The sequence below is a fragment of a genome, unplaced genomic scaffold (assembly GCF_019419815.1).
Source record: "Pyrus x bretschneideri cultivar Hongxiangsu unplaced genomic scaffold, Pyrus_bretschneideri_v1 Contig5, whole genome shotgun sequence".
NCBI classification, from domain to species: domain Eukaryota; kingdom Viridiplantae; phylum Streptophyta; class Magnoliopsida; order Rosales; family Rosaceae; genus Pyrus; species Pyrus x bretschneideri.
In genome coordinates, this window is record NW_025999787.1 from 7,901,800 (window position 1) to 7,926,609 (window position 24,810).

The 24,810-nt window shown below is 37.6% G+C and overlaps 3 protein-coding genes and 1 non-coding gene across 5 annotated transcripts; 1 reads left to right on the forward strand and 3 right to left on the reverse strand.

The window, feature by feature from the left end:
* The first annotated feature begins 1,910 nt into the window (after positions 1 to 1,910).
* LOC103963236 lies at positions 1,911 to 3,158 on the forward strand. The gene is made up of 3 exons (XM_009376025.2): positions 1,911 to 2,246; positions 2,542 to 2,778; positions 2,927 to 3,158. Exons 1-3 carry the CDS (start codon positions 2,025 to 2,027, stop codon positions 2,966 to 2,968), a joined length of 501 nt encoding a protein of 166 aa, XP_009374300.1. The 5' UTR covers positions 1,911 to 2,024; the 3' UTR covers positions 2,969 to 3,158.
* TRNAG-UCC lies at positions 2,424 to 2,495 on the reverse strand. Its single transcript has one exon. It is a non-coding gene; the product is annotated as a tRNA-Gly (tRNA).
* A 229-nt stretch (positions 3,159 to 3,387) lies between the features above and the next one.
* On the reverse strand, positions 3,388 to 15,842 carry LOC103963235 (DExH-box ATP-dependent RNA helicase DExH11). Of its 2 annotated transcripts, none has more exons than XM_009376023.3 (23): positions 15,641 to 15,842; positions 15,081 to 15,338; positions 14,593 to 14,853; positions 14,439 to 14,507; positions 14,189 to 14,264; positions 13,459 to 13,637; positions 13,226 to 13,333; positions 12,498 to 12,599; positions 12,207 to 12,407; positions 11,948 to 12,058; positions 10,887 to 10,954; positions 10,284 to 10,674; positions 9,679 to 9,834; positions 9,490 to 9,600; positions 9,213 to 9,266; positions 8,335 to 8,592; positions 7,547 to 7,656; positions 6,825 to 6,978; positions 5,459 to 5,918; positions 4,783 to 4,997; positions 4,432 to 4,670; positions 3,949 to 4,075; positions 3,388 to 3,870 (listed from the first exon to the last, which is right to left on the reverse strand). In XM_009376023.3, exons 1-23 carry the CDS (start codon positions 15,773 to 15,775, stop codon positions 3,658 to 3,660), a joined length of 4,056 nt encoding a protein of 1,351 aa, XP_009374298.2. In that variant the 5' UTR covers positions 15,776 to 15,842; the 3' UTR covers positions 3,388 to 3,657. The 2 variants fall into 2 exon arrangements, with proteins under 2 accessions (XP_009374298.2, XP_009374297.2); XM_009376022.3 differs by having other exon boundaries at positions 14,189 to 14,273.
* A 2,554-nt stretch (positions 15,843 to 18,396) lies between these two features.
* On the reverse strand, positions 18,397 to 24,223 carry LOC103963234 (alpha-glucan phosphorylase, H isozyme). The gene is given in 16 exon segments (XM_048569399.1): positions 18,397 to 18,758; positions 18,957 to 19,147; positions 19,586 to 19,849; positions 19,920 to 20,078; positions 20,415 to 20,618; positions 20,710 to 20,928; positions 21,435 to 21,563; positions 21,644 to 21,761; positions 21,902 to 22,086; positions 22,414 to 22,506; positions 22,795 to 22,984; positions 23,149 to 23,234; positions 23,317 to 23,493; positions 23,722 to 23,901; positions 23,989 to 24,168; positions 24,170 to 24,223. Coding segments are annotated over 16 exon segments (2,541 nt in total). The 5' UTR covers positions 24,209 to 24,223; the 3' UTR covers positions 18,397 to 18,631.
* Between the last annotated feature and the right edge of the window lie 587 nt (positions 24,224 to 24,810).

The window sequence follows — 24,810 nt, forward strand, 5'->3', positions numbered from 1 at the left end:
CGTTTTGTTTTTTAATTGTTCTCCAATGTTTTTTAAGCCACGTGTTTGACACCGTTATTTCTCTTAAAATTCACTATAAACCCTTACGAGCTTCAAAAAATATTCCGTAAAGTGTTACAAACTCATAATTATTTGAATTTGTTTCTTTTACAACCAAATTCAACAAAGTAATACATAAAATTTATTAATATTTTTAGATGTTATATGCTATATTATATAATAAATGGGCACTTATTTATATAATATGTAATAAATTTATTTAAATCCGTCTAGATTCTCGCCTGAGCGTTAGGCCATGTTGCCGCCCAACTAGCATTTAGCGTCTTTTAGAACTTTGCTCATTATACAATTATGTAACGGAATGATACAACAAGAAACAATGCTTAAATACTCATTTAAATAATGATGTTAGTTCAAATCCTTCTTCAAATATTTGGGGTAGTTCAAATCCTCTTTCAAATATTTCGGTTATCCAAATCCTCCTTCGAATATTCTAGGTAGTTCACATAATCTTCTTGCAAACTTGGATGTCCATATTTTTTTGGGACCTTTTACCCTTTTATAGTTCGCCCCTCCCCCGACAATTTCTGATTTTGCCACTTGCCCAAACTGAACAACGTGAAACACATTATAAGTTAGGTAGAAACCAAACACATTTCTTCTTTTTTCTCTTTCCCAACTAACTTTATGTGGGCTTATAGTTTCAATTATAAAGTAGTTTACTCTCAGATTCACAGTAGGAGTTCAAATCTCTCATTTCTCACTAATTTTAGTACATATGTAACAAATGTCGTTGAGTTGTAAGGATTCTTGCTTTCACCTTGGCAATATAAAGACAATCTAAATGATTCGCATTACCATTGCACCATAAAACTTGTTCAAATTTGCATAAAAATTGTGAGCGTATAAGCTCTCTAGCCCACCCCAAATGTTTATGTAAATAAAATTAAAGACAATAGAACATCAAATAATCAAAATCTAGAAGAGATAGTCCAATATCTTAGTTGATAGAACGTTGGTTTATACTCATGCATTCCGAGTTCGAAACTCCTACTCTAAAGTATTATACTAGTTTTAAATCCTCTTACATCTCCTTGACAATAATAAAATTTTTATAAAAATCTAGGAAAAAAAAAGAACCCAACTTGAAAGGCTAAATAATCAAAAAGAACTCTAACATTTGCATAACACATCACTTTGATCCCTAAGATTGAAAATCAATAGAAATGGTGTCACATCCCGGCCCGAGCCCCCAACACATCCCGAGCTCGACTCCACTGGAGCACGATATTGTCCGCTTTGGGCCCCTACCATGCCCTCATGGTTTTGTTTATGAGAACTCACATGAAAACTTCCCAGTGGGTCACCCATCCTGGGATTGCTCTTGCGCGAACTCGCTTAACTTCAGAGTTCCAATGGAACTCGAAGCCAGTGAGCTCCTAAAAAACCTCGTGCTAGGTAGAGATGATAATATACATATAAGGCTTACATGATCCACTCCTCTGGGCAATGTGGGATGTTACAAATTGTCCCTGAGATTGTCCACCATCCATCATTTTGGTCATTCCGTTAAAAACTATTTGGACAATTAGGTTAAGAAACGATTGAGTTAAGAAGCTTTGAAAATTGCCCAAAAAGTTTTTAACGGAATGACTAAAATGATGGATGATGGATGATGGACAATCTCAGGGATCATTTTGGTTGATTTTCAATCTTATGAACTAAAGTGATTTTTTATGCAAATCTCAAATACTATTTTGGTTATTCAGCCCAACTTGAAATTGCCAGCAAACGATGCCAGGTAAGCAAAGGACAAATGGATAAGATCACAGAGATATTTTCTCTCAAAAAAGTTGAATACTTATGGATCCCAAACCTTCCCACCACAATTTCATAAAGTCAACATATGGTTAGGTAAGCAAAAGTCTCTCTCTCTCTCTCTCTCTCTCTTGTATAAAACCCAATTAACAGAGAGAGTTTGTAGGAAAATACAGAAGAGATTAGAGAAGAGGAAGAAGAAGAAAATGGAGTGCTGTGGGAGGCCAAACAGGAGTGATGCTCATTTGTCGAGAGAGGAAGAGGCAGAGATCGAGTCGAAGACGAGAGAGTACTTCGACGGAGTGACTCCCAAGCGTCACTCCAAACCTCAACGCAGTGAGTATTCGTCAAAGTATGTGGATGATTTGAAAAATGAAGACCAAATTCCTGAACTCGTTGAGTTCCATCGTCTCGAAAACGATTCGCAGGTTAGTTCTATGATGGTTTTGATCCATGTAGTTTTTGCACTTGACTTTTGCAGTTTAAAAATAAGGAGAAATAATGAAAATGATTTGAAAATTTTGAGTAGTATAAAAGTGTGGGTTTTTTTTTTTTGTGTTAAAATAAAGATTTTCACTAAAGTTCTCTTAAAAATAAAAATAAAATGCGTTTGCCGGGAGTCGAACCCGGGTCTATTGCTTGGAAGGCAATTATCCTAACCGTTGGACTACAAACGCTTGCTTGTTTCATTTCCTCGTATTATTTGTTTATTTTTTTGAGCAGAAAATAGTGGTGAATGGGAGTGAGGTTGGTGAGGAGTTTGTGGAGACAGACTACTACAAGGACCTGAACGACATTGACAAGCAACACCACACCACAGGAACTGGGTTCATCAAAGTCCAAAACAAAGGTAACAACAGTTACAATTTAGCACCGGATTCCGACACCGACGTCCACGCTTCTTGCCAGTGCAACCCAGCAACTAATGACTGGATCCCAGACGCTTCTGCTGGCAATGCTGTAGGTTAAACTTAACCACCGCTCGTTTTTTACTAGGGAACTGTTACTGGCGCTTCAAAAATGGCATTAAATGCTACTGTCTTTTGATTCAGGGATTTGCTAATGTTTTTAAAATTTGGTTATTTGATTTGATTTGCTTTTGTTCCAGGTGGGTTTTGATTCAGGGAAGCCAAGGAGGAGTGAAAGTTAGGATTAAACGAGAAGTAATTACATTGCAGATTTTTGTCTGCATATCATTGTTTCTCTGCAATTTGAGAATTTCAATGTATGAGTTTTGGGTTCGAAATTCCTCCTCTCTAAATTAATGTAATAACTTCGAACTCTCTCATGCCCTTATTTATAATAAATTTTAAAAAATAAAAATAAATATGTTGCTTCTAGGAAGGAAGTTCAATCTTTATTATTCCACTTGAGCAAACTATATCTGCTGCATAAATTACATGTTAGCTGCCAACTAGCCTTCGGTTGTATTTGTCTTGGAGAGGATGGAAGTCTCAGGTTCGATTTACATGAATGGTGAGAACGATAAATGACCAAAACTAATCTGAAGATTACAGCTTTCGATGCTATTGACTTCTCTTCTTCGGTGAAAAATTTAGCTCGAGCGAAAAAAGAAAAGGTCACTTGTTAGCTTTTTGTTTCAGAACTAAAATTGCACATTGAAATCCTGCTGTAGTTCTACATCTAAAATTGTTAGCAGAACGAATCAATTACGGTACAATAAACAAATTCTATGACCGAAGATTGAGGAACTTTGCGGAAATTAAGCGTATGGTAATATACAGCTAACGGGTATGAATGCGGTATGCTTCTCCAGATCCTCCCACTCAGTACTTACAGGGATGAACTGGAGTGGTATACCTTCAGGTTGCGACGCAGTTAGACTCCGGTGACATATAAGCTAGCGGCAAATACAATGTCACGCTTTATCGCATTTGATGCTGTTTCCATTTTCTTGTACAGAGCAGAATTGCCCATAATAGATGCAGCATTTTTGAACTCACGGCACGTCTCATCAAGTCTGACAATGGTTCGAACTATCATGCCTTCGGGAACATCTGTAAGTTCGCAAATGTCTGCAAACGGAGTGCCCTGCGATAACAAGGGCATGTAAGACCAACCACTCTAAAAATCATACGAGGAGTTGATGAAATTCTCTCAGATAAATACCTTTGCCCACTCATAAACGACTTCAACAAGACCAAACTTGAGATTCTCTCGAGCATACTCCTCTGGATTTATTTGAACATTGAAGTGGGCTTGAAGCTGGCCAAGTCTTATTGCTGTATCGTACAACCTGAAATGAATAATTATATAAAATGAGTTTACTCAGGAACGGGAATAATACAGAACACAATTTCGATGGAAATTAAGGTATATGCAGCATGATGTAATCGAAGTTTTGATTATCAGTACACAAGCCAGAACTTCATAAGCATCTCATATCTGATAACAAGTCTCTGCTTAAAGACACCGAGAAGTAAGAATTCTATGTAACAAATCCGGCAAGATCTGGTGGTCGATCGCAGCCTCTAAATGTAAGCATAAAGTATACTACCAAAAGCTATGCATATATTACGTATTAAACACGATATTTAAGCATGGAACTTGGCACAGAAGAAAATTTGCATGCAGATGATGGGAGTGAATGACCTCTGTTTGGCCTGAGACAGTTTTGGAGTAAGAGAAGGTTCTGAAGTATTCCTCTGCTGAAACACAAAGGCAGACATCAACGCCACCGCTTCTTCTGGTTCCAGGTCATCCAGTTGGTTTTCAAACAAACACTCTGTGGATATCAACTCCTCCCCAGAATTCATTTCGCATGCTACACGGCCTTTTATTTGAACCACAAGATCAGCATCTATACATCCAATTTCCTTCAGAACATCTATCTGAAAACAGTGAAAATACAAAATTAAACTACGAAGATGAATCACAAGTGTTAAGACAATTAGCACAAGCCACAGCAACTAAGAAAAAAATATGTGGATCGTAGAAAAGTACCCGGCCTTGAAAGTCTGGCATTTGTTGAAGTGCTTCATCTGACATTTGAAACTTAAGAGCATCGACTTCCTCACTGTGTCTCTTTATCTCTCTTGCCAACTTAATGTGCTCGTCCAACTTTATACACCCATGGCACTTGTTCATTGCCATCTTTTGCAATAAGTTAATCCACTTATGGTATGTTCCGACAAGATTTACATCTCTCAAATTCAGATCTGAACCAGAGTCACCACCATGCAAGTCAGCTTTAAGGGCGAGTTAAGCTCTAAAAATTCTCAATTTATCCCAAGTGTTAGGCACGTTTTAAGAGCACATGCCAAATATTATATAAGCAGGCTAGTAGGCTTTCTCAAATTGAATTTTGAACCAAACAGAAACAATTGAACAGAAAAGAGAAAGCAAAGGGGACAAATGAATATCAAACCAAGGAGTGCATAGTCGGGAATTCAGATTTCCAATGACATAAAACCAAAAAGGCATGCATCACAATTCTATAGTTACATTAAAGTGTATATTTATCTGGGATGAATGCAACTTTGTAATGATACAACTGCATTTACTTGATCTTATTTCTTATTTAAAATCGACAAATACGTGTGAGGATAAGCCCACCCCCTCCCCTTAGTGTAGATAATATTGATTGTTCAAAAAAAAAAAAAAAATGACAAATATGTACCTTTATATGGATCCAAGGCTGAAGGGTACGTCTTTCCATCGGATTTTGTGTCCAACAGCTGTTGAACTGTCTTGGAGTAAGCAGCATTGCTATTGTCTTCAAGAAGCCCAACTTGGTCAATTTTTATCTTGCAATTGCATATGCATAGAAAATCTTTGCTGTCAACTTCTTTAACCTCAAAGCTCACCCCAGCAGCAGAACCCTGGTGTGGTAATTTTATCTTGATGACACCCGATGCTTTCCGAGGTGTGACACCAGAACGATACTCTTCATCAAGAGCACGTTTAGATTTTGGTACCACGAAATAACCTTGTGGAAAATTTATGTTTTTACTGTCTTGCAAGTTACCACTACCCAGTGGAGTCTGGGGCAATAATTCAGGTTTCAGCACCAAAACGATGTACTGTTTATTATTAGCACTAGGTGCTTTCACGACGACTCCAAGCAAGTGGTCCTGTGCCTGTTGGTAAAGCATGATACAGTATTAGCATACCAATCACTATCTAACAAAGAACCAGATAGAAATAAAGAAATATCAATGGCAAATCAGAAGAGTTTACTAATGCAGTTTAATATGAGAAAGAGAAACAGCAGAATAGATGCAATCAACCATATGATCTGGGAAAATGATATGAACAAACATGATCCCCTTTGACTTCAGTTTCAAAGGCGAAGGAAGGGAGAGTGAGATATCACAGAGCAATATCTCAGATTATCAATTGACCTTCGAGGTTTAATACATGCCATTTTCTATTATCAATCATTTCCAGAGTAAAAATAATAAGTTCTGAAACTCGATTACCAATTTTTTTTTTAGGTTTAAGGTATGGTAACTCAAACTCCCTAGAATCTATGTTGATCTTCCCTCCAGGATGTAGGATCATGTCTCCCAACTTTTGCAAAAGAGTGGTCCAGTGAAGACTCCAGCTTTGGGGTGTTTAAGGGAGTTAAATTGGGTTGTTTATTTAAGTCACAGCTAAATTATACTCAGAGATAGAAAATAATTAAGTCCAAATCTTATTCTAATTACAAATATTTCATTCTTCTAAAACACATTTCCAACCAACTCACCACCAGAAGACAGCACTCTTTCTTCTTTTAAATTATTTTTTGATAGATATACATCAGATGTCAGCATAATATCAGTAACCACAAATCACTTTAAGAATCACCAAAAGTCATGCATGAAAAGAATCATATCTAGTAACATATTGCATGCACTACTCAGAAGAGTAATACTACAATTTGATCCTGAGGGAGGACAAGCAGAATTTATGAAAGAAAAAAAAAGAAAAAAAAAAGAGGTTTAGGTTATGACCGTAATAGATGTGTAACTATGTAAGGAATAGATATGTAAGGAACTCACTGAGTGTGATCCCATGACTACCACTCTCCCAGTTGTAAGAAATTGTTTGGCAATAGAAGACTGCATAACGGCCTCCGATATTTCCTTGCTATACTTCGCAGCTTCTGAGTACATGTCATAATACTCCTCAATAGCTGATTCACATTTTATACATCTACATGCAAAATAACCAAGTGACACTCACATAAAGGTTTGTACGTGATGAAAGGCAAAAAAAAAAAAAACAAGAAGAAATGAACTGCAGCATCTATGTTGCTCATATTGCATAGATGAAGCTTTGACAATTAGTATCATAGAGATGCCCACCTTACACATTTACTAGACTGATTAATAAGGACAACCCATTGACCATTGTTTTAAAAAAGAATCATTTTTTCATATTGTTAAATGATATGCCATTACAAGTCCACAAATTAGATTAATATGCTTACTAATAGCAGAAAATGTGGTCATTATGAGATAATGACATATAAGCCTAAGCTGAAATCACCAAGATTTATACATAACCATTTTTACATATCACTTGTCTAGCAGTCTTTTAATCTTTTAAAGCTTACATGCATGGGAATGAACTGCACCCACATTTAGTATGCTACCACTGAATTGAGTAAAACAAGCATAAATATCATGTAAGGCGTAGCATATGACGTCACATACAAAACCTGTACATGCCCATGTAAAGATTATACAAATAAGTAACAATGACTCTGCCATAAACATACTCAATAGTTTTTGTAGGCTGAGCAAGCTTTCGCATCAGAAGTTGCTGCTGTTCTGGTAGTTTCTTCTGAGCATGGAACTCAGCAAAACTTCTTTTCAGCATGTCCTCCACCTGCAGTGATAGTCCCAACCAATAGTAGTAAAATGGAGTCACTAAAAGATATGGAAACCAGACTTGTATCTTCAAAAACACAGAATTAATTAGAAGGGACAATCCATATGAGGTGATAGAATACTGTGAGACTCAGGTTAACATGCAGAAGCCATTCCTTTACCCAATCGACCAAAGATGGTGCTACTTTAAGTGCAGCCTGAGCTAAAACCTTACGGACTTATGATATGAAAAGAAGACTTGTATTCTCCATAAACAAAGAATTAACTGAAAGGGACAATCATTATAACTTTACGAAAAATAAGCTTTTGCTGATAAAATACTGTGAGAATGAGGTTAAATCCAGAAGCTATTCCTTCACCCAGTGGGGCCACAATGGGCGTTACTTTAAACGCAGCCTGAGACACACCTACCAGGTTTTCTTTCCCCTCCTAGTGAGCCTCAATGAAATATTAGTGATTCTGGGCCACTCTATTTATAAGAGGCACATATTTGTTTACCCCCATAAAGTTGCATAAGTTATGGGAAGCATGTCTCTATATTTATGCAAAGCTAGATGCACCAAGATGCAGGCTTTATCTTTAGCACCTAGAACTTGGAATGTTACTTCAATTTTGGTAAAATACTGATCTGCAATCCTTTTCCTTCCCTTTTTGTATGAATTAAGTAACCAGGTACCTTCAGTTCCTCAACACGAAGGAGATGCAGGATCATGATATAGGTAAGCCGAAACTGAGATTCAAGCCTGGTTGCACTTCCAACTATGACATGCTTCAAATCACTCTCTTCTAGGATTTCATCACGGCACATTACAATAACTGTACCAATTTTATCAAGTCCTCTTCTGCCCGCACGGCCTGCCATTTGAGTGTATTCTCCTGGAAGTAATTGTCTAAATTCCTTGCCATCAAATTTCCTTAACGTATCAAAAACAACCTGCAAAACACCTTGAAGAATGTTAGAATGCAACCAACAAAAAGCAAACAGGTATAGAACTCAAGATATTCTATTGGCAAATCAGAAATGTTTGTTAAAATTGAAGTTTCATCAATACAGATAAACCAGAACTAGTACAGGACATGAAGTGGCTCTGCAGAAAATTAAAATACATTTAGGTGTCAGAGACTATGTTCTTTCTTGTTTTAATGAAGTAATGATTAAGACTACAGAACTCAATTATGAAGTCAAAACCATCAAGCGAATGGTGGAATTGAATTAAAGACTCTTCTACATGACCACGTTATAAGATGTAAAAAATAGAAAATCTTACGGAAGTAGCCTCAAATTATGAAAATAATTAGTTCAGTCAACAAATTTGTAAACTATTGTGCCAACAGGACTATTTGTAAACTTGTACAACTATTTCATTGAAGGTTTATAAGATTGATTGATGTTAATCAATTCAAAATTAAAAAGTAGAAAATCAATTCAACAAAGGAAGTCAGATATAAAGAATATGCAGTGAAAGGAAAAAATAACATAAATTAAATTATTTTTTTATATGTGTAGCAGAATTATACTTCCCATTTTGAGAAAACCACATAAACACAACTCACCGTTCTAGCTGGTGCATTAACCCCCATTGCAAATGTCTCTGTTGAGAACAAAACCTACAACAACAGAGATAAAGCACTAAAACACTACAGATAAAATATGACCCTGACAACTCAATCAAATGGGAAAACAATGGTGAAACCTGAACTCAAATGGTCCTTATTAACACACATACAAACTATTTGCAATATTTTTGTTAACCTCTAAAGATCATCAAAGGTAACTGGTGTATCATTTTGAAAATCGAAATACGAATGCCACGACACAGAAGTAAAATACCTTGATCACTCCACGACAAAAAAGCATTTCCACTACTTCCTTAACAATTGGAAGTAGTCCAGCATGATGGACGCCAATTCCTCTATGGAGAAGGCTTTGAACTTTGATAACCTGTATATCAAACATATTATTTCCAAGTCTCAAGGTTTTCTGGTTAAGTATAAAGAAATAATTAGCGTGCAACTGAACCTGTGGTAAAGTCCTGTCAGATCCCTTTAGGCGCGAAAATGCTTTGTCACAGAAAACACGAATCTCACTTTTCTCAGAACTACTTGTAAGGTCAGTCCCATACATACTATCAGCTGACTTATCACAGCGATTCTTTGAGAAACAAAATACAACCACCTAGGCACACATTGACACCAATATTACATAATTATTAATTACTATAAGAGAAGGTAAATTATTATTTACTATAAGAGAAGGTAACTCTAAGTTCCTAACACAGGCATTAACAAGAATAATGCAACAACTCTCTGGTTCCTACATATTGAGTAGAAATTCCAATCTTGCCATGGAGGGAATCAACGTTTTTTGCCCTGTTAAATAAGAAACTGATGCAGAAAACACATTTCGTGGTGCCTTCCTCTTATTTATCTAAAACTACTCTATTTCAGTAGAAAAAACTATTTCTTATTTTTATATTTTGACATTTCCACATATTTTGTTCCATATAAAGAAAAAAAACACTACACAATCCTCACAGGTGGTGGTTGTATTCTTTCCATGATTGACTAGAATCAAATGAATTTAAAGCAACGGACGTGTGGCACAGGGGTTATATTCAAACATACAGGTAACAGCGACATCTTTGAGAGCTTGTTAATAAGTGACAACCACAAAGAAGCATCTGATCTTCTTAAACCCCAACTGTTCATGCCATTTCCATTGTTTTGATTTGCTCCTCCAGTTCGGGAGAAATTCCCTGAATTTTGGGAACCAGATTGCTTCTTCTGTTTTCCGCCCCAGTTTGAACTTTGTTTTTGAGATCGAGTCCCATCGTGAGAAGCGGAAGCTGGTGCCTGTGATCCACTACCACCAGTAGTGGCACTCATATTCTTTTTCTTAAATGCATCTTTTGCAGCTTTGAACCCCTGGGGAATGAAGATTTCGCTTTCACATATTTTGTAAAGTTCTCCGGAGTAAAATAGACAGTGCTCCAATGGGACTGGTCTTTTTGTAGTCCTGATATCACAATTATATTCTCCAATGTGAAAATAGTGTAAATAAGTTCACAACAATGTAATTCAAACTTCCTTTAAGCCACATCCTTATAAAAATAAGAATGAGCAATGACAAAAAGAGACAGAGAGTTTTAAATAATATGAACTGTCACAAGAAAACCAAGATGACATAACTATAAAATAAATCCATATGCCACAAAGATTCATGCTTACCCAGTAACACGGATTTGCTTTTGCTTTGTCCGTCCGATCCAGTCAGCAAACTCAACTTTGTTTGGTACCTACAAATTCATAACTAATTTGTAATGCAATGCATCTTGTGCCGCAAACAAAAATAATAATACAGAGGCAGGGGAAAGCACGACCAGAGAATTTCAAGTTTTGTGGATTCTTCTCTTCAGTCAATGAGTTGGAATTTTGATTTCAGAAGAAATTTGAATGAGTTGGCGATAGCAAAGGCAGCTGGGTTGTTAGAGAAGGTGGAAAATGTTTGTTTGATGATAATAGGTGGAAACTAGATGGGTCACGATTGTTCACTTGCAAATCCTATAGCTCTTTCAGTCTTTCTTGTGCAACATATCCACCCTATTCTCGGATTTGAAAAACAAAATCTCCTCCAAAAGTCAAAAGTTCTTGCATGGTTAATCATGTCTTTCACCATTGCTCTTACTTGATACAGCTGGGTTGACATTGTTCACGGAAGTTAGAGCTAGTTGGGTTATGCCAAAGGATTGTTTCGAGCTTCTAAGCACCAAGTTCAAGGCTTTAGGAAAGGGGAAGAAAGCTAAAGCTTTGTGGGGCAGTTTGGTGTTGGCAGATTTTTGGAACATTTGGTTGGAGCGTGATGGAAGAATTTTTGAGGATTACAAGGGAGTGGGAGTTGAGGAATTATGGGTAGAGTAAGATACTGGGCATCAGTTTCGAATGAGTTCAGGGGTTATCTTTCTTATATGGTGATGGTCCTGATGGATATGTTAGCAGCAGTAAAATGAATTTGGTTCAGCCTTAGTTACTTGTAAGGTAGTCATACTTGAGAGGCCTTAGCTAGCTTGGCAAGTTGGTGGATTTCTTATCCACTTGTTGTAATTCCTTATTGTTTTAATAAAATTCTCTTGTTTCTACTAAAAAAAAATTATTTTGTCAAAAAAAAAAAATAAAAATAGTGGTCAACAAACCTAAATCCTCATACCTTTCTTTTTATAGATAATCATACTTCATATTTTCATATTTGTTTCATGTGGACATTGGCAATGGTATCAGCAAAAAGTAAATACCGTAGCTGAAAGGAGAACAATATTGATGTGTCTTGGAAGCATTATAATAACTTCTTCCCAAACAACACCTCTTTCAACATCATTGACATAGTGCACTTCATCAAAGATAACCTATATCCACAAACATGCAGGAAGAGTAACAAAAATTTATTAATAACTTACTTGTAAAAAAACTGGGGAAAACAAAATACAATATTAACCAAGAAAATAGTGGGAAATTAATGTTCAAAAGAATATCACAAAAAAATGAGCCTTTTACCCATTCAATATCACGTATTATGTCAGCACCACGATAAAGCATTGACCTTAATATTTCGGTGGTCATAATAAGACAAGAAGCCTCTGGCCTCAAGCTAACATCACCAGTGAGAAGTCCAACATCAAATTTTCCACACAAATCTCTGTATTTTTGATTGCTAATGGTTTTGATGGGAGCAGTATACACAGCTCTGGTGCAATGCTGCACAAAATTAACATAAGGGTCAGAATTGACGAAAAATTAAATATATATGATTAGAAGTAACAGCGAGCTCAAGGATTCAAGCTGTACTTTTGATGCTAAAGCAAATGCATATTCTGCAACAACTGTCTTTCCAGCTGATGTGTGAGCAGCCACAAATACTGAGTCCCCCTTTTCAAGATAATAAATAGCCTGTAAACATCACAATGCAGAGGAAAGTTTATTTAGGATATAAAAAACAGAATTCTCAAAGCAATCCTAAAGATAACAAATGTTAAATAATTTGTAATCTATAATAGTGAGAGAAAAGGAGGAAAGTCAAATAAATTACATTAAGAATTTCTAAGTGTCATTTTTTTTGTCCATGAATCCTGCAATTTACTGTCACATGAAAAGTCTAATGACTGTTTCAACAAGACAAGTTGGATAATAAATTAAGTAGCTACACAACTAATAAACTTTTAACCTTCTCAAGAGCGCTAAAAGTATAACTCACTCAACAACAACATATATCTAGCCCTATTCTCTGCATGACAACAATGTACAACACACTTAACCATGTTGACTTCGTTATGTAGTCAATACAAACAATGTCTGTGGGACATCAGCAACATCCCACTCTTGAAAATGACTGAGAGTGTACTATGTATGTGCATAAATCAACTACTGATCTTAATTTTTTTCATCATACAATTAAATTATATTAGTTAAAGGGATACAAACCCAACTCCAAGCCAAGGAAAACCAAGCTTAGTAACTAAAAAGAAATCAATCTTCTAATGGAAACATAGTAGAAGAGAGTTTAGATTGACCGATACCTCCTTCTGGAATTTGTCCAATTCAAAAGGAAAATCAAGTGCTTTGTCGGGAACAAGATCACCAAAGTTCTCTGCAATATATTCAGTACCTCCACTAATAGCCCAAGCCTGCCAATGGTGAACTAGTTAAAAAATAAAAATACAGCAGTGAGCAAAATTCAGTTAAAAGCACGAAACATGACATGTGCAAATGTTAGAAAGTTTCTGTAAACAGCTACTTCACAAATAAATACCTTCTTCGGATTTTGTTCATCATCTTCACCAAGTCCATTAGATCTTGACTTTGATTCTCCTGCCGCAACCGACAAAATCTCATCCAACAAAGACAATTCAGGCTCAGAAGTATCGATGGCAACATCAACCTCCTTTGCTTCATCCTCTGACTTAACAGATTCTGATCCTGATAATTGACCTTTGTGGATGGCATCCAGATTAGCCCAAAAATAGTGAAAGCAAAACACTTAAGACTCTGAGAGACTGCTCACAGAAATTTTGTCCTTTGTTCAAAGTTACTACAGTGAATAGTTGACAACAATATGGGCTCTCATCCCTATTACACATTCATTCATCCAACATGATTCATAAACCTAGTTAATGTTTGATAGGCAGGGGGCAAAAGAGTTAACTTTTCACTTTATGAATTATTATAGATGCATGGTTTATTAACCCTGCAACTATTAGAAGCTGAAGTCCAATGTGGATACATGACCTTGGAATGTATCATAGTTCGGCATAAATCTACCTTCTATGCTTAGTCAAGAACAAACATCAAAGCAATCTCAACCTAATAGAGCCAACTTATCTGCCGCTGATTTGAAAGCAGACATATTCTAAATCAGACCTATGACTGCCCCAATTTTATAAGCCTAAGCATCAAGGCCCAGTGAATTAAGTTACAGCTCTTAATCCATAAAACTATAAAAACTATAAACAAATTGTATCCAGTTAGCAGTTTATACATACCATCTCCTTCAAATTCAACAACATCCTCTTCCCAAGCCTTCTTGAACAGGTCATCAAACTGTACAGACAACCCACTCTGCAAAGACTAGCAACACATACAAATAAAAACAAATCATTTGTCAACTTAAGATAAGAGACAATTATTATACATACAGGATAGAGGTATAAAAACTATAGGAAGAACCACTGAGTTTTTAAACTATGACTCAGTAGAGAGAGAGAGAGAGAGAGAGAGAGAAGCAAAACTGACCGGTTTTTCATCTGACGCGCTCTCCAGGGAACTTTGATCCTTATATACATTCCACGAGCATGGATAGGCCTTCCAAAAAAGCTATTCCATCAATATTATGTTTTGACCAATATATACTTTTACAACTTTCAATCTAGATGACAATTAAATTAACCTTCAGATCACCAAGGTCCATTCCTTGCTTAAAGCTTGGAGGTACAGCCTGAGGAGAGCCACCAACAAGAAGTTCGCGTACCCATTCGCCATTAGAAGCACCATCAGGAAGAACTCTTTCTAGAGATTGGGAATCATCCAAGCCTCCCGGACGAAAAGGGCGGTTGTTGATGCTTCCCCGTACAAAATCCTTAGCTGGTCCAGCCAAACGTGGCAATGAACCAGACTCTTGAGCTCCTAATATAAGTTCTGAGACATCCACCTAAACCAATATAAAAGCAAACTCTGGGACACACTTAGAAACACAATGTTAACAAATGCAGCACTAAAATACGCAAAAATCCCTAAAGAACAAAAACTACTGGTGATCTATATGCTAATAGCATCTAGAACAATAAAAGAATCATATCACCTCATTGTGTTTTTGACTTCACATGCTAAGCTAATCAACATGTGTGGGCAAACACAAACACTGAGTGAACCACATACCTCCACAGATTTAGGTTCCCATTGACATTCGGCCGACCCACTCTTCTGGCGCCGAAACGGCAATTCCCACGTGGGAACCACAACGCAGCGCGGCAGTGATGGCTCCAAGGGTACATTTGCCTTATCAAACCAGTCGAAATCCCACTGCCTCCCAACTTTTTCAGGTGCAAATACTTCGTCGTCCAATCTTGGCGATAGATACTTCTCCTCTATATACTCTTTTATTGATTCGGGCGTCTCCCTAGGAAATGCAGGCGGCTGATACACACATAACAATGCAAACATTAATACTTGAATTACGAGTCACATTCATGTTGAGCAATTTCGAAACCAATCTCGTTTGCTTGCCAATGAAGCATTCAAGCTTTCAAATTTACACTCCCTACACAACAATTCAGCTCCCAAATGCACTTAAACTAAAAAACCAACACAGCAATTCGACACTTGACATAATGGAAGACAATTAAGAAGAAAAAGGGAGTGACTTTGCGAAGCCAAACCCTAGAATCCAAATTAATAAAATTTGCAGCGGAATTGCATAGTGGAAAGAGAGAACTGACCAGAATGAAATCAGGGAGAGACTTGACGGGGTCGGAGCTCTCGACGGTGGAGAGGGGCTCGAGCCGGAGGTGGCCACTGTGGCCGGAGAACCCGACCCGGAACGAGAGCCCGTTCGCGGCTTCTACGGGATCCATTTTTCGGGCTCCAGGATTGGAGCGTTTCAGGGGTTCAGAAACCTTTCGAACACCCTTGGTTTTTTATTCCGATTCCGAGTGTTTGATTTTCGCGGGTTTTGTTTGATGGGTTGTGGAAAGAAGTGCCGTCGTTGTCACTGCTTCACTGCCCTTGCTATCAACTCGGATTACCAGTCGGGGAATCCCAGTTATTAATCCAGAGGTTTTAATTTTTTTTTTTAGTTTTTATTATAATTTAATTTGATTTCGTTGTGCGTTGTTTTTAATTACGCAATTTATAAGTGGGAAATTTTATATTTGATTCTCGTTAAAATAATTTGAATCATATTATTACTAACTCATTGTATGAATATATTTTTTTAGAAAATGAGAAAAAGAGTTTAATTTTTATTTATTTATTTTTTAATATTGGAGGTATTTTATTATTTTAACATTACCGTGAGGCTTCAATAAAAAATAATAAAATTTGGATATGTGAAATTATATTATTGTTCATCATTTTTTTGTGTAATAGAAGATAAAGTTGTCATTTCACCATCTTTTAGTTGGCAAACAAAAAGACCTCCGTTACAAATGCCACCGTGGCATCCCGATATGTACCGAACTATCTCACGATATTGAACTCAGCTCACGTACCGTTTTAACGAGCGAACATTTCAACTCTTGGGACATACCAACACGGCCTTCATGTTTTTGGTTTTTCTAATAGTGTCACATGATTAGTTCAAAATATTATAACTTTATGGTCATCGATTTATATAAGATAAATATATTCTTTCTAATTTTTGATAAGTTTGTACATATCTACATGCAGTGGCGAAGCCACGTGAGGGTGAGGAGTGGCGGCCGCCATTCCCCTCGTCGGAAAACAAGTCTAGGAGCGGTAGTTTCGCCCCTTTGGTCCCGTCAAAAGTGCATGTTAGTGCGATGGTTCCGTCTGTGTTCATCTAAATCTGGGTTTGTTGCTGGTGTGCAGCTCCGCTGCGTTTGGTTTTATATATTCTTTCAAAAGCCAGGCCAAACGACACCGTTTAGTCCTAGTTAAAAATTTTCCTTTAATGCAACGACGTTGTTTAGGTATAGAATTGAAAAATAAAATTAATCAGATGGCAGCAGAACAGATCTCATTAGCCCCCTCATTCCCCTGCTACTAGACATTAAGGCTTCAACTTCAAGCTTTTAAGCCATCCAAGCCGCAAGCAGCCAGCCTCCAGCCGCCGTTCTTGGCCCCCCTTTTCTCTTAGATGAAGTTTTTAATTTCCAAATTTATGTTAGCCTTAACCCTAATTGCTTATTTAATTTGAAATTTTGTTTATTTGACATAGAATCATAGAGTAATTAATCAATATGGTTATTAATTATTGAATATGAATATGAAATCTCATAATTATTGATGAATAAACTTGTTATTTAAAGTAAAAATTGAATTCTTGATTATTTTCATTGATATTGATTAATTGAATTGAATTTTGTTTAATGAATAATTTATATGATATTGGTATTGATTAAGAATCAAAGACTTTTTTTTGCCATAGTATACAATTACGTAATAAAATGATACTATATGAAACAATGCTTAAACCCTCCTCCAAATATTCAAAGTGGTCATCCTTCAAATATTTCAGGTAGTCATCTTCGACTATTCCGGGTAGTTCCCAACAAAGTGACGACACTGAGTTGAGTTGGATGAAATATTGGCTAATCTTTTTTAACCTTGCACTCTTTAAGTTTGCCCCAACCTGCCACTTAGTCCTATGGTCTAGTGGTATTTCTCCTTACTTGTAAGTGAGAGGACTTAGGTTTGATTCTCGCTAAAGTCAAATTTGAACCACATTATTGCTAGCCCATTGTCAGGCTTAGCCTATTTTTCTACCATCTTAGTGTAGATAATATCGTTTGTTCGAAAAATAAAATAAAATTTCGCCCCTCCCTCCGACAATTCCTGGCTTCGCCACTGTCTACATGGAAGGAACACTGCCACTTTAACGAGAAATTTTGAGGTTCGGCATTTGAATCACATGTCCTTGGAGACTCAGAGACACAAAACACCACGCCCTTTGATTTTTAGGCTCACCACATCCCCAATCTACTCCCCTCCTCGTCGATCTCCTACCTACTCATCGGAGGAGCTATGGCCGGTCGCCCCCATTCATCTGACCGAAGCAGTAGCAGGGCGTACTCTCCGCCCTACCGTACAAGGAGGTCATACTCTCCTGAGTGCAGTCGGGGTAGATCTTACTCTCCATCTCGCTCCCCCTACAGCAGGTCGCCAGTGAGACGGGAGGAGCTCAAGGAGGAGCTACACACACTCCCAGGCGTGGGAGGAGTTACAGGAGGCAGTGTCTGGTGTCTATCAATTCATGTTAATCTCATTCAACTGCAAGATGCCAAGCACTCGTTTGGTGTCTATGATTGGATTTTATTTAATAACTTACCGAATTGTGAATGGAAAAATGGATGTTTCTTTTAAATTTTGTTATTGTACAAGTTTGAAGAATCTAGCGAGTTACAAAATCCAACTCAATAACGAGCTTCAAGAGTTGTCCAAACTCTTATCTCAACTACCTCACATGCTACGGTCTTGGCCCGCTCTTTGTGAAAGAGTTGAGTAAACTCCTCGGTTTATGTAGTATATTTTTGGATCATATAAATCAAAGGCCAACTGAGGTACAAAAACAAATGTGTGCAGAATAATTCTTGAAGGAAGCATATAATTGAACAAAAAAGTGAAGAAATAAAATGGAACATATAACAGCGGTTGCTACTTCTGTTGGCTTCTTTTATTCTTTACCTTAAGCTTTTCGTGGCATAGTCATGACACTCAAATAAGCATCAGAACCAGCACCGTGAAGGGATCTATGGTACGCGGCACTCCTCTATGTTCCAGATTTCCTTGGCGTACTGAGCAATTGTCCGGTCGCTGCTGAACTTGCCAGACCCTGCAGTGCTTAGTATGGACATCTTCAGCCACCTTTTCCTATCCCTGCAGGTGAAAAATGGCACCTCGTGTCAAAGGTGGAAGTAGTTATATTGTGGCGATGGACTCAAGTATTTCAAGCAGCGAGATTCATGACAACAGTCAACACAAGGTAAATGTTGCGGATTTTCTTTTTCTAGTCGGAGTAGATACTTGCAATTCAAGAAATCTATATCGTAAAGGTTAGAAGGTTTGACATCTTACTTGTAAGCTTCATCTACTTTTGCCTGAGCATCCATATACTGTGCGAAGTCATGGCCAACAAGAAAATAATCACCACGACCATAACCAGTGTTCCCCTCCAGAGAGTCAAGAAGTGGATTGTAATCGTAGCTCCCAAATGCTCCACTCCTAACAAACTGCTTGGCTTCTTCAAACCGCGGATCGGGTTTGAACTGCGTGATTTACAAGACGAGAAAAAGGTCAGATAAGAAAGACTTGTGCTCGTTCACCAGTATGCACAAAAGATAAATTTATGTAAGAAATTCACATCATTGATTAGTTTAAGGAACCCCTTTCTGGGAGATCTAATAACTATCATATTGGATACCTTGATTAGATAATTAACAGTCATCGAACTATTTGGTATCCATAAACTTAGAAACTTATTATAACTAGTTTTTTTATCGAAATCCTGATAGCCTGTTGCTCCAACTTAGAACTAATATTGCTCAGGCCTTGGCAAGTTCTCCCGAAAAAGCTTCATGATTCATTAGCATTTTGTAACGACGATAAGAAGCCATCTACCATTAAGAACATTGAGTGCAGAGCTTTCATACTACTTGCATTGATCTAAGTGACACATATAATAAAGAGAAAATGAAGCCTCATACCAGGCCGTTCTCTCTGTCCTTGCGCAGCTTAGGGACTTCATCAGCTGTTGCACCAAAGAGAAAAAAGTTGTCCTCCCCAATTTCCTCACGGATTTCCACATTAGCCCCATCCAGTGTGCCGATTATGAGGCAACCGTTCAGAGCAAATTTCATGTTGCTTGTGCCACTTGCCTCCATGCCTGCAGTACTGATATGTTGTGACAGCTCACTTCCTGGGATAAGTATCTCGGCGACAGATACATTGTAGTTTGGAACAAATACAACCTGAACATTAATGGTTATTAGGCCAGAATCAACCAATTGAAGCAAGCACGCTTGAAATATATTAACTAACCTTCAAGTAACTATTGACATCAGGATCATTGTTGACCACAGCACCGACATCGTCTACCAGCTTGACTATTCTTTTTGCATTTGTGTATGTTGCAAATGCTTTTCCTCCAATCATGATAGTGCGTGGAGTTGTCTTCTTCCGATCTTCAGGGCTCATCTCCTGCCACAGTTCAGTTCCAAGCAAGTTCTCAAAATCATGCATAAACTTGTAAAAACGATATATAACCTTAAAAAAGAAATCCGTTGAACACTAATTGCAAATTATAATTTTAAGGCTCGAGAATAACAACCAAAAGCAGAAAGAAATTGATTGAAAATTTATTATTTATTTGATGTACTTAGCGGGTGCAACACCATTACGAACAAATTGACAGAGATGTACACAGAAATCCAAGTTCAAAGAGCATGAAGATTCATATAATGGGTAGTATCACTAAGCAATGTTGATTGTTTCATATAACTAAATAGTTAAGTAACAAGGAGAAGCCTTTTATACCTTTAACTTCTTGTACCGATAAACTGCACCCAGAATATTCAGCAACTGTCTCTTATATTCATGGATACGCTTCACTTGTATGTCAAATAGAGTGTTTGGATCAATCTTGACACCTGCCACATGCTCTATGTACTGTGCCAAACGCTTCTTATTGGCCATCTTGGCAGACGCCCATTCTTCTTGTAATTTTGAATCATCAGCAAACTGTTGGAGTAAACATACTGACTTTTAATATTTCAACTGCAGGAACGATCTGACAAGGACAAACAATTCCATATATATGTGAGATGCATACCTTTCGAAGACCTACAAGTAGGTCCAGGTTGGTAACCCATTCATCCGTTTTTAACCATTTGGTGATTATATTACTGAGCCCAGGACTGCAAAACCGAAGCCACCGGCGAGGAGTAATCCCATTGGTTTTGTTTTGGAACTTTGTTGGCCATATGGAGACATAATCTACAAACAACTCATTTTTTAAAATATCACTGTGCAATTGGGCAACACCATTAACCTACAATGACACGGAAAACAATGAGATTCTCGAAGTGAACACTCAACAGCTCAAAGTGGAAATAAGGGGTTCTTATATTGTGGGACGGAAAAAGAAAAGGAAAGCAGAACATATATATATATATATATTCTCAAGCCTCATTAAATTTTACTAATAAGATAGGACTCGGATATAAAATAGAATAGTCAAAATATGCACTTATGCAGATTGCCATTGGGTGTCCTCCTGGGAAGAACTTGCTCGTTCAAAGCTTGAGTTCAAGTCTCACCAACGTACATGGTGGACTGTACCTTACAGTCTTAGACTCTGTATTCACTATTGCATACAATCTCTTCCTAACCCCTTTTTCTTTGGGGAAAACGGAATAAGTTGCCTTTCATAATAGTTTATCGAAGGAAGCTGGAAGATTTCTAATAACCATATCAGGTTACCATATGTTTACGTTGAAGACAGCTCAAAATAAGCTATAGGAGATGCTTGTAAATTTCCCCAAATAGATGTCTTACCGTATGTGCAGACACAACACATAAATTTGCCATTCGCACTACAGGCTTTTGGGGATTGTTATCCAAGACGCACAAGCTGGGAATTTTGCTCTCAAGATCACTTCGTGTAGCATGTACCATAGCAATGAACTGCCAGGATGCAATAATGTACATTAGAAGATAACAACTTTAGCATAAACAGAACAAATAAAAAAGGTGAGAAATATTACTCTTTTGTCAATTTCTTCTATTATTTGCATATGGCGAGGGAGAAGCTTCCACATTACGGCTTGTGACCATTTCTCAAGTGCTTCAGGAAGGACTGTATGATTAGTATAAGCGACCGTCCTGGTTCAATTATTATGTGTTAGTACTTTATAGCTCCTTGTGCAAAAAGCATTACAAACAAGCTGAGTAGCCATTGAAGAAAGAAGAATGTATGCCAACTTCAGGAAGAAATCCTAAAAACAACAAGAAATATAATTCACCTTGTTGTCACTTCCCATGCCTCATCCCACCCAAGACCTTCCTCATCCAATAGCAGTCGCATCAGTTCTGGAATTGCCAGCGTAGGATGAGTATCGTTCATTTGGACAGCAACCTTTTTTGGGAACTCTGACCATTGCAATGTGTCTGTCCCCTGTTTCCTCTCCTTGAATCTAAAAATAATGTCCTGTAATTTCAAGATTATAAGATTGAGGATCAAAACATCTTAAAAGGACTGAGATGACAAATTAGCAACTGAAAATGCCTCTTTACGATAAGATTGGATATGTATTTTTGCATATTGAAGATAAAAATCTGAAATGCTAAACCCAAGCATCACTTTGAGGGGACATGTCAATGTGAAAACATTTTTCTAAAGGTGTGAGATTCTTTTGACCTTCTCTAATGACATGTGGAAATTAAATGGTCATCTGAAACAGCAAATGAAAGAAATAAAATAATGGTGATGCTTACGCCAACAAAACAATGAAGGATAAGACGATAATTAACCAACCTGAAGCGATGCACTGCAGAGGAAGAATTGTTGCTTCAGCCTTAAAAGTTTCCCCTCCTCTGTGGCATCTCCAGGATATAGAACAGCACAAATCTGCAAAAAGCACATATCACAATGTGGTTCAAGAAAACATTTAAAACATGAAGACGTAGTGACACACATTATTGAAAGGGAGAACAGTAGTTATAGAAAAAGACTTAGCTTAGTATTATGTGTGTACACACACACACACACACACACACACACACACACAGAGTAATACAAATACACATATGTAGATATAGTAAACTTAAAAGGCTTTTGATTGAATGTCTATTGAAGATTTGAAATACTGGCAAGTGGTTCCAAGACTAACTTGCCATTAGGATATAAATAACCAACCTGTTGAGCTCGAGAATGAAGCTGTGCAGCAGATTCATACTGTCCATCATTAAACTGAAATAGGTTAAAATCCTCAGCAGATGCTTTGACTTCCCATAGACGGAGACTAATAGTGTTCTTGGTTTTGTATCCTGGAATTGGCACATCATAAGCCAGAGCTTGCAAAACCTCTCCCTCAACCCACTTTCGGCTATAATACAATCACAAGAATAATTGCTGAGTTAGTGTACTTATATTTCAAGCAACCAACCAAGTTGTACGTGAATTTATGACATTGATGATTGATAAATAGTTTTTTTTTTTTTGTTTTAGAAAAGTGTAATAATCAATTCTGTTATCAGTATTGACACTTACGATCCATCAGGATTGACATGAACACGACCAAAAAATCTGACAGGGTACACAACATCATGCCTGACAACTTCCCAAGGACTAAATTTCTGCACAAATTCCATCAAAAAACATATCAGTAAGAACTCATGAAAAACATAAAATTTTACAGAACTTGAGGTGATACAGAACCTCTAGCCAATCCTCAGCAGTTTCTTCCTGGCCATCCTTGGCAATCCGTTGCTTGAACAGCCCGTACCTGTACCTCAAACCATACCCCCACGCAGGCAAATTCAATGTTGCCATGGAGTCTAGAAAGCACGAAGCAAGCCTTCCCAGCCCACCATTTCCGAGTGCTGCATCTTTCTCCTACAAAGATTCATTTCTACCAATCATCCATCAACAGATTATACGTCGACTTCATATAACGAAAACCAATTAAGAATCCATTTCAAATGATTAACAACCTCCTGAGGCAACAATTATAATTCATTTCAACAGCACTAAAAGTACACGCACAAATTCTAATTATGTGAAAGAACAAAAACTCAATCTTTACAATATAATTGAACAAAAATTGTATCTTTCGGAGATTACCTGCTCTGTTATTTCCTCCAGCTGATGCCCCAACTTGTTCAAAGCCTCAGCATAAGCACTCTGAACATTCAAATTCCCAATCGCATTGGTCAAGGCTCGTCCTTGAAGATACTCCATGGACAAGTAGTAAGTCTGCTTGGGATTCTCCTTGTGGAAATGCAGGTACGTCTCGTTCCATTGCTACAAAAAAAGAAAACCAAACAAAATTTAAAAAATGGAAATCGACCAAGATTGAACCCGGAGGCTGGAGAAACGGCGGTACAGTACTTGGATCAGGCGATCGCGGACGCTGTCGGCGGTGGCGTAGTAGGCTTGCTCCGGCTCGAACTTGAACGGCGAGAAGTGGGGGCTGAATTTGGCGTGGTAATTGATGTTGGAAGCAATCTGCGACGGCTCTTCTGCTAAAGGGTTTGCGGTTGCCGGAATCTTGGACGAAATGGCGGAGTCCTGTGATGGTTTTCCCGTTCGATTTCGCAGTAGGCGCCATGGCTGAGCTTCCAGCGGCTTCTCAATCCTCAATAGTATCTGAAAAATCAAAGCAAAATTACCAAATTAGTGTCGAACTCACACTGTAAACAGAAACCCAGAAGAGGAAGAGAGAAAAGATTACATCTTTGAAGTGGGTTTTTGGTTTTTGGGAGTGTGAGGTTCTTAAGAGTGATGAAATGATCAGCTGAAAATTATTAGCATAAAGGAATTTAAAAGAGAATCTGAGTGTAGGGGAGCAGATATTTTCGTATAAAGGCCAAAAGTGTAGAGAGAGAGAGAGTGTGTGTGTGTGTGTGTTTTGTAGGTAAACTAAAAATATCAGAGAGGGAGAGAGGAGAGAGAGAGGAGGAAGGAGAAGGAGGAGAAGAAGAAGAAGACTGTAGGAGGGAGGTCCTAAATTTTCATATATTTTGCTTTCTTTTTCGTGATTTGTTTTGGTGGAGTGAAGTGAACGTGAACGTGAACGGTCACATGAAAATGGAGCCAAAAGTGGGCGGGTGTGTGTGTGGCAGTGAGTGAGAGGTGCACAATCACATGACAAGCTTTGCTTCAATTGGAGATCAGATTTTGATGGTTTCTTTTGCCTTTCCTATGCTTAGT

Coding starts and splice junctions, on each gene's coding strand:
- LOC103963236 (XM_009376025.2), top strand. CDS start 2,025: ATGGAGTGCTGTGGGAGGCCAAACAGGAGTGATGCTCATTTGTCGAGA. Junction 2,247..2,541: donor GTCTCGAAAACGATTCGCAG/GTTAGTTCTATG, acceptor TTTTTTGAGCAG/AAAATAGTGGTGAATGGGAG. Junction 2,779..2,926: donor ACGCTTCTGCTGGCAATGCT/GTAGGTTAAACT, acceptor CTTTTGTTCCAG/GTGGGTTTTGATTCAGGGAA.
- LOC103963235 (XM_009376022.3), bottom strand. CDS start 15,775: ATGGATCCCGTAGAAGCCGCGAACGGGCTCTCGTTCCGGGTCGGGTTC. Junction 7,657..8,334: donor TTCGTGTTGAGGAACTGAAG/GTACCTGGTTAC, acceptor CTATCACTGCAG/GTGGAGGACATGCTGAAAAG. Junction 3,871..3,948: donor TCGTTTATGAGTGGGCAAAG/GTATTTATCTGA, acceptor TTGTTATCGCAG/GGCACTCCGTTTGCAGACAT.